The sequence below is a fragment of the Hippocampus comes genome, unplaced genomic scaffold, assembly GCF_001891065.2.
Source record: "Hippocampus comes isolate QL1 unplaced genomic scaffold, H_comes_QL1_v1.1 scaffold322, whole genome shotgun sequence".
NCBI classification, from domain to species: domain Eukaryota; kingdom Metazoa; phylum Chordata; class Actinopteri; order Syngnathiformes; family Syngnathidae; genus Hippocampus; species Hippocampus comes.
Genome location: NW_017805137.1, coordinates 1,043,475 through 1,056,883, shown reverse-complemented (window position 1 = coordinate 1,056,883; position 13,409 = coordinate 1,043,475). Strand labels below are relative to the sequence as shown.

The following is a 13,409-nucleotide window of genomic DNA, read 5'->3' as shown; positions in this document are numbered from 1 at the left end:
GGTTAAGCAGGCAGCTCTTCAGAGGTTCTGTTCCTCCTTAACCCTTCCATGCCAGACTGGGTCAAGGAGGAGGTGGGGGAGGTGGAGAAAAATATGAGTTCTCTGAGGGGCCTCCAACTCTTTCAAAATGGATTGGATCAGAGCTCTGCTATGACCCCCGCGTGGCTGCAAAGAAGGAGGAAATTTTGGAGCGTGTACATCTTTGTGGGGTGTTAAATTGAGATTTAGATATTCAGAGCCAAAACATACTTGGGACATTAAAATATTCTGAACTATTCTGGAATGCAACCTAGTTCTTGAATGGCATATTGGATTACGGTTCACTTTTTGAAAACTTTGGGCCGGTTAACAATTTGGTATCAGGAGTAACACTTTTTGCAAGTAAACGTCCACACAAGTACGTGTGGAAGTTTACAGATGTAGTCTGTGTGTATGGACGGATAATCAATCAGTGAAGGACTTTCTCATGCGCACACACACTGTTTCAACAGTAGATTGATGAGCCTTTGCGATCAAAGAACTTAAGTGGTCCTTATCCTTATCTCTCTCTCTCTCTCTCTCTCTCTCTCTCTCTCTCTCTCACACGCACACACACACACACGCACACACACACACACACACACACACACACACGTACACATAGTCCTCCAACAGCTTTTTCCATATTCTCCTTCCCTCAATGTAATGAGAACGTATTTTGAGAGAATTACATTTCAATGCTGATTTTATCAAGGAAACATAAAATACATGGCTGTATGAAGACAGAAAAACACAACCACAAGCTTTCATCTAAGTCGTACATTTTTTTTTAATCGAAAAATATCATTCCATATCATCTCATCAAAAAAATACTGATAGGAACTGGTCCTATGTGACTTTAGTGCTCTTTGTATTAATTTAGAGATCGCGCTCGATACACCATCAATCAAACTATATGGCAACTTCTCCGGGTGTTGAGACAGCATTTTCATAATGGCAGAGTGTTCAATAAGTGACTTTACATTTGGTAATAACATGCTGGATTGATCAAAATTGGGCTTGGGGTAATGTCTTGTTAGACAAGCATCTACAGTGCTTTATGGGAGAGCATCCAGCGTTTTGAAGTGCTTTAACACGTACTCTTTCATTTTCAGTGAGCTCTTGATGATTTCCCTTTTTTTTTATAGAAATAAGGAATTTACTACGGAATTCAAATTCTAACTTGAGCCATCTCACAGATCAGAAATTAATCATACATGAGATTCTAAATATTGTACTGAAACATTTTCAATTCTCTTCTGAACCCAAGGACACACCCTGAATTGGTTGCCAGCCAAACATCAAGAAATATTTTTGCATGATTTTTTTTCTTTCTTTTGTGCGTAAACCTATAAATATGAATTATTATTACAATGATAATTAGATTTTTACATTCAAATTATTGTTTTTTTTTTTTTTTTTTTTTTTTTTTTTAGTTTAACAGCTTCCACATACTGTCGTATTAACTATTACAAAAGCATACAAATGATTTTGGTAGTTAATAGCGTTGTTAATTTGGGGTAGCTGTGGCTTAATCTGTATATATCAATAAGCATTATACATCATCATCTTAATCATCATCATAATAGTATTAATGATAATAATAATAATAATAATAGTTTGGATTTATATAGCACCTTTTTAATACGGTTTATTTTCATCGTAATCTCTTTTATAGCTCTATCAAATGTTCAAATTGCAATCCATTATTGTGTTTGTGTTATTCCTCGTTGGAATGAATGGTCTATCATTCCTGGCAAGAATGTAAAATTCTTAAATATCAGATAAAATTGTGGAAGAATACAACAAAAATGAAGGGAGAGATTTTATTTTTAATAGTAGCCAGTGTGAATTATAAGGCTGTGTTCTGATACAAAATCAAACCAAAAGTTTTTGCTTCAATATATGTTGAAACTACCGCCCATATATGCAGGAGAAGCTTTTTTTTTTCAAAGACACCCACAATTTATCTTTATTTCATTCTGGACAAAATTGTTAGTTTGAATGTATCGAGACGCCTTTGTAGGACACTCAGAGACATTTGTGCAATGACCGTCATTAATGAAGCCATTTTGTGTAGAATAAGTGGCCCGAGATGGAGTGTAATTGCCAAAAGTTCATTATGGTTCATCTTTCTTTGCTGATGGTGCTCTTCCGTCTGTCTGTGTGAAGTGCAGGCTGGCAAAGGCCGACTACACTGCAAATACAATTGCGGCGATTATAATCTTTCAGTCCGGCCAGTCAACATCGGAAGCGCATTTAAGCCTGTTGCATGCTATTTGTAAAGATGACGTTTTGAGTTGCCTCGCCGCCAAAACAACAAGCAAACATGTTTTTTTTTTTTTAATATACAGTCCGTATAAAACATCTGCAACAGCACAATGAAAGTATGATGATGTCCAACAATAAATCCTGGACCAATGGAATAGAATGCCGGTTGATTAGAATGGTACAATCCATCCTTGCTTTAATGTAAAAGCCACACAAACCGACTAATGTTGTTAAGCACAGCACAGTAACAAGACTCGGAGGCCAACTAATTCCCCTTCCAAATGAGAGTTTATGGCTGAAATTGCCTTGAAATCAGCCATGTAGATCTTAATATGAGCATGAGGGCTGTCAAGGAAAAAGAGAGCAAGAGGCACGCGTGTATGCGTGTGTGTTGTATCTGAAAGACAAAGGGTCAGAGGTTGAGGGTCAAACTAACAGCAGCCAGGCCAGTTGAGGGTCAGAGGGCTCAGACTAACCTAATGGAAGTTTATCTGCCCTATTGAGCTGCATTATCGTTGTCTCCATTGCTGGACTCTCACTTTTTTTTTTTTTTTTTTGTTGTTCTCTTCAGCCATTTTCGCGGCATAGGCATCGCAAATGTATCCTCGCTCATTTGTAATGGTGGTGAGAGCTCCCGGTTGATGTGTGCAGGTATAATTGCTTGAGCTCCCAACATACTGCGAAGGTCTATGAGTGCCAGTCAAACACGCATAACATTGGAGGTGCGCTCCCTCACTGGGCTACGGTGGGGGTTGTGGGCCGTCATGGAGCCAATGTCCCATCTGATTACGGCCAAGGGACCGGAGAGGCACACTAATCCGCCACACACACACACACACACACACACACACACACACACACACACACACACAAACACGCACACGGAGACAAAGAAAGACAACCAGCGAGACAAAGACAAACCTATTGAGTCAAGAGAGAGACACCCAACATGTCGGCCCACATATCCAGGCAGCGCATAATGATATCATAGCAGCAGGACGTCACCGTGCTGCTTACAATACAGAACAAGTGGGACCGCTAAGGTCAGAGCCACCATCTCTGAATACTCAGATCAGGAGTACTGTTTCTAATTAGAAGCCCACATCAAATCGTTTTTTCCCCCCCATTTCTTTTCTTTATACAACAATAAACACAGTTTCAAAGTGGTTAAAGGAGACCTAGGCATTATTTCCACAATTTAAAACACAGGTGTCAAACTCAAGGCCCGGGGGCCAGATTTGGCCCGCCACATCATTTTATGTGGCCCGCGAAAGCAAATCAAAGATGGTAACTTTCGTGATGCTTGCTAAAATCTCTACCAAAGTTTGATATTCTCATTTGTAATAAATAAGAGTGATACTGTCAGCATTTTCTTGTTACCGAACCGCTTACTACAGTAACTTAAACAATCATTGAATAAACTGTTATTCTTGACTTCTTTATATAGTGTCACTCATACCGGCCCTCCAAGGAAAATGGTAACTAAAATGTGGCCCGTGACACAAATGAGTTTGACACCCCTGATTTAAAAGATGCTTTAAAGACATGTCAGACCTATTTTTATCAAAATACTCCATAATCCTTGTCTTGTTGGTGTGTCACAGTTTTGAGTGAGTGACTTTTCGCCATACACAGCTGAGCAAGTCCGGCTATGGTTACCATGAGGATCATGGGTTGAAAATTTATGAGCATGTTTGCACTACTCAATCATTATTGCAATATCCTTTGTGATTAGGACGTTAGGAAGTAGCAAACTATGGCTGCAAATGATGTGCAATTGAAGGTGCTATCAGTAACCACAGTTCAGTCTTTGTGAATTTGGCCCAGAGTGGCTAACCTTTGTCCAATTAGCAGTAAACCAACTTTATATGCTCCTTCGCTGACTTCCGTGTCAGGCCACTTTTTAAAGCCACATACAGGTTCAATATATATCAATAATATCTGCAATAATATCTACACCTCACATGCATGATGATTTCAAATGTATATAAATAAATAAACTAAGGATTACTGAAAGTGAAAGAGTACTGCACAAGTTAAGTTGCCGTGGTGACGCTGCTTTGAACAAGGGAACCTCGACAGTAGCCAGCAAGCAGACTAGCATCTTTCTCACTTGTGAAAGGCCATGTCGAGACTGAGCTACTGTCGCCACATGCTATTCATAATCCCATTCAATTTATAGACTGCTGTACTGTATATTTTTTGTTGCATAACACAGCGAGGCAGACTGGACGCAGGCATGTGAGGAGAGATGTCACTTTTGCTCAAAGTCAATATTTGATTCATTTTATGATGCACGTTTTTATTTCTCTCTAATATGTATTACATATAACATCAAGAACGAATTGAATTAGAGACATCATATAAAAGATGAAGTGAAATGAGGATTTTTTTTTCTTCATGTTCTTTTAGGGGTGCCGCAGTCCTGTGGCATGCCCCTGTCTCCCAAAAGTTTGCTATACAAACAGCCAAGTGGGCGTGGCATCTGTAAAAAAAAAAATTGGTCTGTCGGGCAGGTTTGATTGAGCACTCTGTACTCTGCCTAGCAACAGGTGACAATCACGTTGGAAACATCTGTTGCTCAACTTTGCTGCTTTTGCATCCAGCAAAAATTTCAATCCACGTGGTGTTTTACACGATGTCACAAACTGTTTTTTTACTTCAAGAAAATATTTCATTTTAAAATGAAAAAGAGTGAGTACTCTAATTTACTGGCATGTGTCCTCACTATAAGAGTTGGCACACCACTATTTTGTTTTAATAAAAACATCACTGCATGCATTCATCCCAAAGGTACTATTTCATTGTCAAACATTTACTCATGTGCAAACCAGAAAACAAAATACAGAATAGATTTTTTTTTGTCTTATATATATATTGATATATTGAGAAAACCCATGTTGTTCAGTATCGAAAAATATATATATATATAAATACTGTATAGTGAAGCGTGGCCTGTTTGGCCTCTTATCTGCCAGGCTTCTTTTCAGCATGCAACGCACCACTGGAATCATGTTTTGGGTCATGTTCAGGCATGTTTGCAAACAGGCCAGACAAGACCACTGCTGTGAGACAAACACCAAACACAAACATCAATATACAAACAAATGATTCGTACTCTTCTTGCACTCCACTCCCTTGAGTGCACATGCGGCCTGATTTCACTGCACTCACTCAGCCTGCTGTCAGCCTCCTTTGTTTGCCAGCAGCAGCAACACTGTTTGAGTCCCACTCAGTGCATCTTTGCCTTGGTGGCTCATTATTAAAAGATGGCGGCATGGAGGCGCTGGACTCTTTGTCTGACGATGCATTTGCATGAACACAGACTTCCTCTCAATATCGCTTTGCAACACACTGTGAATTATGGATGCTGAAATGTTTGTTACCTTTGTGTGTGCGTGTGTGTGTGTGTGTGTGTGTGTGTGTGTGTGTGTGTGTGTGTGTGTGTGTGTGTGTGTGTGTGTGTGTGTGTGTGTGTGTGTGTGTGTGTGTGTGTGTGTGTGTGTGTGTGTGTGTGTGTGTGTGTGTGTGTTTGCTTAAATGAAAGAGACAGTCTTATACTGTACTAATGACTGGTCAACAGCAAATTTTAATCAGAGATGGCTTTATTGTATCCCTAAATGTATTTTTGACGTTGATGCCAAAAATGTCTTGACATTTTTTCTAGCACATCAGGTTTTTGAGATGCATTCATTTTTTTAAGTAAACCTATTGAAACTTGTGCAACACGGATTTTACCACGCGTTGCAATTCATAGCTATATGATGTTTCAGAAAAAAAAAATCCACTTGTAGTTGAATACAACCCTTAATTCATAAATGTAACTAAATTATAATATTACATTTTTTATGATTATTACGGCGGCCCGGAGGACCAGAGGTTAGCGCGTCGACCTCACAGTGCAGAGGTACCGGGTTCAATTCCAGCTTCGGCCTCCCTGTGTAGAGTTTGCATGTTGTCCCCGGGCCTGCGTGGGTTTTCTCCGGGTACTCCGGTTTACTCCCACATTCCAAAAACATGCATGGCAGGCTGATTGAACACTCTAAATTGCCCCTAGGTGTGAGTGTGAGCGCGGATGGTTGTTCGTCTCTGTGTGCCCTGCGATTGGCTACCAACCGGTTCAGGGTGTCCCCCGCCCACTGCCCCGAAGACAGCTGGGACAGGCTTCAGCACGCCCCTGCGACCCTTGTGAGGATGAGTGAATCAAAAAAATGAATGGATGGATGCATACGTGTTTCTTCTTGAATTTCCGCAAGTATATCAGCTTTGTTTGTCAATACATTTGAGGTGTTATAGGTGTAACATCCAATGGCCAATGCTGACACTGCCCCACTGTTGGAAACATGCTCGAGCATCCATCGTCCATTTTCTACACTGTACGAAAAACATCAAAATAAAATTGATGTAAAAATAGAGGCCATGTGGTTGCTACAATTATATCGTGAAAAAAACTGACAAACTGGAACAACCAACATGCTATCCCAGTTTGGTAACCCTAAATTTTACACCAAAGATCATTTTTTCTGACGGAAAATAATGTTTAAAAAAACAAATATTGAACTTTATTTAAACTGTAATTAATTGTAAAAAAAAAAAAAAAAGTATGATTATCCATGGCTTTTTACAATTAGTTGCTATAAAAAAAAAGTGCGAAAATAACAAATTTTACGGCAGCTCGTTGTTAATTTAGCTGTAAAAGGATAAACCGGATAGCAGTTACCTATATTGAATCACAGGTGAACTGGAGTCTGTCGCAGGTGACTACAAAAAAGGCAAATGACTCCTTTGACCGCTCGCCAGTCAATCATGAGGCTCATTTTGACAAGTAAGAAATAAGCCTAACATTGACACTTTCACTCACAGAAAGAGTCAGCCGTATGCACCACGACACTGCCATGCAGCGCCCGTGCCTTGACATCTCTTCAGCCATGTATTTGTGTTCCTGCTTGTCCTAATGATAAATTGCAGGACGTTGGAGCGAGTCCCAGTTGATGGTTTCGTACCGTCAGGGTCGGATCCTCCATCAAATTCTCTCTTATTAGGACAAATTGATTTAATACAGCCGTGTTGGATCTTAGTCGGCAAGGGAAAGGGGTTTTCTTTGCTTCTGTCGCCAAAGTGTTTGATCATATGGGTTGCTGTTGGGTCGGTTTGATGGACAAGGAGTGTGATCCAGCCCGATCCTTCCGAAAAGTGCCTTGAAGTAACTTGGCGCTTGGTGGATAAAATTTAATTGGCTGTTGCCATGGTTGCTAACCAGTAACAGTGTTTGCTATAAACTGCTGCCATTGGTACAATGTCAGGGGCTGGTCAAGTTTTTCAATGGTACGTATACTCCTATGCACTCTCCGTCTAATCTTTGACAATAAATTATACATTTTAAGCAAGGAAAACTAGTCTTTATGTTCGTGACGAGAAAGAAAGAGCACTACCTCGGAGACATATTAAGAACTTTACTTTGGATCTGTTCAAGAATCTTGACGACATTGTTTCCATCAATATGGTCGACGTGTGACTGATTAAAAGGCACTTTTGCGGAAAACTGGAGCAAAATTACCTTCACCAGTAGAGAAAAGAGGGTGAATGTTGCTGTTCAATGCAGTTTCCATCATCTTACCATAAAAGTGACTTATCATTTCCCCCTTTTTCTTTCCAGCAGTTAAAAAGCTCTCCTGATGTTAACATGGGTGTGATGTCTTCCCACTTCTCACACCCACACTTGGCCCATCACCTCACACGACATGCTTTTATTATAATAGCATTCCATTCGATGAGTATTAATAAAGTATACTCTGTGAATGCGCATGTATGTGTGAGTGTGTAGTAAGCTATCCATTCATTAAATATAGATGCAGAGGCATCTCGGTGTGTTTTTGTTTTTCCTCTTCATTGCTCTCTGGTCAAGCGTTTCTTATTCCTTCAAAGCGTATTCTGTGTGTGTGTGTGTGTGTGTGTGTGTGTGTGTGTGTGTGTGTGTACATATTTAAATCATTTTAAATCAGCAGATGCATTTTCTCGGTTGTTCTATGTCGCTTCTGTCTGCTTCGCCATTCGCGTCTCACCTGGTAATTATGATGCAAAAAGAACAGCACATAACATTTCCATTATGTGGGCTACCGCCACCTGCCTCTGTCGCCTTGTCTTGTGTGTTACAATCTTGTAACCTGGGCGCACCATACTTTCCCTGAGAGGTGAGAACAACAAGTCTCGAAATATATTTTAGATTTAGTCTTATTTGCTGATGAATATAAGACATTTTTTTGTGCGCATAGCAGTTTTGATTAATTCAAATTTTAGCTTTGATGTTATCTTTCAAGGGCATCATAATTGATACATCCTGTGAACTGAATCTCGTTGGATTGTACGGGTATACCTAATGAACGGTCCAGTATATATTTTAAGTAGTACACAATGAAATTGTTATCACAAGTAGTTTATAGCTACATGAAATGGTCTTCTACAACAATGCGTGACACACTCATAATGCTAAATGTCATTGTGTCAGTCTGATGCGAGTGTCTTGTAGCCATGTGCTGTGGTGTGGTGTGCTTCGGCCAAGGGTGTGATTTTTTTAAGTGTGAATTGTGCTTTAAGTGAAAAAGTCACACGTTTCACATCTGTAACACTTGTCAGTCAGGCCATCAATGCATGCCATCATTATTTAAGTCTCATATGCAACTTCTAGTTTTGTCACATTCTAAAATGTGTAATGAGACTTAAACTTTTTTTTTTAAACACAGCACAGTATTTGGTAAGTAGAGTTCAAGTTAAATATCACTTTTAAGTAAAATATATTTTACAACTTTTTGAAAATGTTTATTCGGTCTTTATTTAGTCTGTGTGCAAAAGTTTACTTCAAATGAAAAATGATTCGCATGCTATCTTTTGTTTTGTTATTTACATTTAAGTGCAGTGCAAATGTAAAATTGTACATGTAAAAACCGACTATTTTGTTTAAGTTTTCTGTTTCTGTCTTTAACTGATGTCAATACATTCTCGTAATTTTTGTAAGCTACTTCAGTGTGTTCTGCTTTTCTTTTGCATGTTTTTAACTGTCGTGTTTGTAAATGCTTATAAGTGCAGTGTACAGAGTTTCCTTATGTATGAAATGTGCTCTATGAATAAAACTGCCGTGCCTTGCCTACCTTAATTTTTAATGTTGGCCATGATGGTCGTTGTTCATCGAAGTATTAATTTGTTTTTTTTTTATATGTTTAAGCACTTTTGCTGTTGTTAATAATACCAATGGAATAAAATGTTCAAAACATATTTTTAAGTGCATTTTTTTGCCCATGTGTTCATACTTACCCCGGTGGACAAAAATGAACTAAATATAAAGAGTTAAGCGACTGTCGACAAGTTACCATAGCAACAACCGGCCGGAAGTACCTCAGCGTCAACTCAATGCTTGACAAAGATTTCGACAAGTGACACCAACGCAAACCAAAGGAACACAGTCAACCTCTAAATTGAACACTGCGTGAGTATTCGACATATTTAATTAATCATCTCTGAGCTCCCCCGGGAGGATTATTTCACAGTAAATTTGCACGAAACTGTGAAACTCGGCCAGAGCCCGTGTGAGAGCTATCAATGTTCATTAACCTCTTTTTTCTATTTTCAAGTGTGAAGTGGAGCATGTCTGGGGGTGAACGCTGCGCGGGGACAGCGAGGAGGTACCGCGACAGGAACGACACTTTCATTGAAATCATGGAGGCTCGCCAGGAGCAGGAACATCTCGTGGCTATACAGGAGCAGTGCTTACAGGTACGCAGTGGAAAACGGCTAAAGTACTTCAGTGCCAATACCTGTGCAGAAAAAAAGGCTCTGGTAAAAGTAGAAGGACTGATTTGGGCTTTTATGCCATTAAATCAACGTGTTCCCAAAGCTTTGCTCACGTTGTGAGCTGACAAAAAAAAGCCACATGGCTGACTGACAGCAACAGAAAACTACATAATTCTGTTTAATTTATTTTTTTTTAAGTTATCGTGGGTGAGGAGTGGCGTGCGTAAATTGGGGGTGGTGGGATTGACCAGGCATCCAATTTAGGAGGCTGTGGGGGGCGTTCGGGGTTTCGTCATACACTAGCAAGTGATTAGCATTCAACCCCAGGGTGAAAGTAATTAATTTCTGGTCAGCAGTGATCAAAATATTTTTTGTTTTTGTTTTTAACCTGTGTGCAGCGCGTCTGTTTCCTCATCATGGTGCTTGAGTGGTTTGGTTCTCGAGCAATATTTTCCAGATCTGCTTCTGCTTTGCTCTGTCTCCTATAGCTGTGTCTTTGTCTGTCTCTGACGAAAATCTGGTACTTATTTACAATTACAACAAGGACAACGTTCATTGTCACTTCCAATTCCCAAAGTAATTGTGTGCCTGATGTTGTGTTCTCAAAGAAGTTGGAGAGTTTGCGACAGTGTGGAGATAAGCTGTTAAAGGAGGCGAAGGAGGCCAAGGAATTAATCTCAAATTTTGACATTTCTCCAAAGGTAAAGTCGAGTTTTACACAAGACCTCATTATGATGCTCAACATGAATATTCTAAACAAATGTGTTACATTGTCATCTGGCTGTGATCTCAAATCATGAAGGATATACAGGCACCGTTTGGATTCTAAGGGCTGATGACTGACTGGAGTCCAAGAAAATCCTACAGTATTTTCAATCTGCAGTACTGAAGTAGTGGAACCAAAGTTAATTTTTGTACAATTCCCTTGCAACTCCCCAGATAATATGAAGCTCTAAAAACTGACATTTCTATCCATCCCCAAATACGTACATTAACTTTTGCTAAACAGTGTTTGAGCGTTTCGCCAGATAGCTTTTGACTTTGTTGCATCCATCTAACCTTTATCCGAGCCACTTATTCTCTCGAGGTTCGTGGGCGTGCAGTGAACATTATTTTCATATTATTGAAGAGAACTGGAAAAATCCAAATGAATTGCCATTGGCAGTGAAACAGCTCCAGGAAAAAAAAATCAATACTTAAGCTTGAGATATACATTTTAGCCTTTCCGACATGAAATTTAAGCCAACATCACATTTACTCTATCTGTGTTTGTGTCAAGATAAGGCAGTCTTTATTGATTCATGATGAAGTAACCAGTAAGAGAGTCTGCCTTGATGTAAGATACATCAAGGATGATCCGAGTATAAATTTAGAAAAAAGAATTGTCTTCAGTGCCTCATCTTTTTTTAAGACGTACATTTCATCAACAGTAAATATGGCAAAACTGTTTAGTTCACAAAACACGCAATGCAATACAAGCGAGTCCCCAGGCATGCATTATAATAATCCACGAATGATTGCACAATCAATTGTGGGTTTCTGCTCATTGTCCCCACAAAACAACTTATCTCCGTGTGTAGGAACATGATGCTGCTCAGATGGTGAAAAGGGCAGAACTAGAGAGGAAAGAAGCAAACAAGAAAGAGGTGGAGGTGAAGATTCTGCAGGAGGAGTACACTCAACTGCAGCGCAGAAAACACCACCTCCTTCATCGCGTGCAAAGAGACGCAGTGTATCGGGACTTCATGCAACAGGCGTTGAAGCTAACACGGGTAAGGTTGACGTGAGAGATAACCTTGATGCACAGCAATGTTGAACTGTTCACACAAGTATAGTACAACACTGTCTATATTTGCAAGTAAGTGAAATTCTATGAGTATCTCCAGAATGTTTTGCAGTCATAGGTTGTGGCATATTTGTGGTTTAAACTCAATAGAGGCAATTAGAATCACTTTCTCGGTGACCCAAGCCATTCGCGAAACTTCATCACGAATTGGCTCGGTCCACCGTACCAATATAGAGCTCTATATACAAACTATAGTCTACTTTTAGTCTTGTAGTAAAACCGTTAATAGCCTAAAGTAGTTTCCTCGTGCATTTCTCAGCACATCTGCTCACAGTTGTGAGGTTCGAATTTCAGTTCTGCAAATTTTTGACTGGGGAAAGATGTGTACTCGCCTCTCACCCCAAAGTCATCTGAAATAAGCTTTGGCATCATTCAATACAGTATACACAAAAGTTACTGACCATAATATATATTTTTTTTTCAAATCAGAAAATGTGGCCGATATGTTTCATGATACCACCAGCGCTGTGAACATTTTATGGGGCCCTTTTGAGAGGATCAGTCAATGCAATTTTGACCCGTGTCATGTTTGTGTCAACAGTTTGAAGATGAAGCATCTCTGGCAGGTCATCTGGAGAATCTTCTTCGCATCAGGGAGCAGCTCTGTGAGAAGCAGAGGTTAGCCGAGGAGCAGGTGGACATGCAGAGGAAAGCCCTGCTGACCTTCAACAGCCAACATCGCTTGATGCTTCTGCAGTGCAGCAACCAGCTGTCACAGCTGCACCACAAACTGGACAGGGCACAACCCGAAATGGAACACTGGGTATCAAAGCTAATCCTGCCAAAGAGGAACTCTACGTGGAATGTTGTATGATGATTTTGTCACGTTTCTGCTCTTCCCTTCATACAGGAGACAAAGTGGAAACACATTCAAGGCACTGCAGCCAAGGAAACGCTGCTGCTGGGATTGATCAAGATGGCAGCACTCAACCTCTACGAGTTGACGGGCGGCGACGTGGATGGAGAGAAAGGCGTCCCACTGAGTGACACCGACACACAACTGGACAAGGTTTGTAAGGTTTGACAGATGATTGACAGAATCTGAAGTGGGAAATGAGCTCAACACACACAAACATACACTTCTTTTTGTCTCTTTTTGTAGCTCAAGATGTTCATGCAGGACCACAAGGACATTGTAAGACTATATCAAGGTAGCTCACATAGAAACGATGAAGAAAAGAACACTCTTACACTAACACAACATTAAAGTACTGTAACGCTGTTTATTACCTAAATATTACCGGACTGTATTTAAATCATTTGGATCTAAAATGTGAATTTGTTAATTTTCATGAACTATCCATCATGTACGATGTACAGGTATAGTTAGTGAATAACATGCTGTACTTGGTGGAGATGGAATCACATAAACTTGTTTCATGGTCAAAAATGAATAAGAGATTGCATATAATTGGTCATTGATATATTTCTATAAGCGTTTCCAGTTTCCAATGAATGTTTACGAAAGACATGCACACACACACACACA

General features: G+C 39.8%; 1 protein-coding gene across 2 annotated transcripts; it reads left to right on the top strand.

Annotated features, from left to right (window-relative positions):
* Positions 1 to 9,667: 9,667 nt before the first annotated feature.
* Positions 9,668 to 13,409, top strand: cfap73 (cilia and flagella associated protein 73). 2 transcript variants are annotated; one of them, XM_019866957.1, is made up of 7 exons: positions 9,668 to 9,769; positions 9,915 to 10,056; positions 10,683 to 10,775; positions 11,655 to 11,846; positions 12,462 to 12,683; positions 12,771 to 12,929; positions 13,023 to 13,409. In XM_019866957.1, exons 2-7 carry the CDS (start codon positions 9,928 to 9,930, stop codon positions 13,125 to 13,127), a joined length of 900 nt encoding a protein of 299 aa, XP_019722516.1. In that variant the 5' UTR covers positions 9,668 to 9,769; positions 9,915 to 9,927; the 3' UTR covers positions 13,128 to 13,409. The 2 variants fall into 2 exon arrangements, with proteins under 2 accessions (XP_019722516.1, XP_019722517.1); XM_019866958.1 differs by lacking the exon at positions 10,683 to 10,775.

What these genes read in the sequence shown, in the direction of transcription:
- cfap73 (XM_019866957.1), top strand. Translation starts at nt 9,928, where the DNA reads ATGTCTGGGGGTGAACGCTGCGCGGGGACAGCGAGGAGGTACCGCGAC. An exon ending in TACAGGAGCAGTGCTTACAG is followed by an intron (nt 10,057 to 10,682) that starts GTACGCAGTGGA and finishes GTGTTCTCAAAG; the next exon opens with AAGTTGGAGAGTTTGCGACA. An exon ending in ATTTTGACATTTCTCCAAAG is followed by an intron (nt 10,776 to 11,654) that starts GTAAAGTCGAGT and finishes CTCCGTGTGTAG; the next exon opens with GAACATGATGCTGCTCAGAT.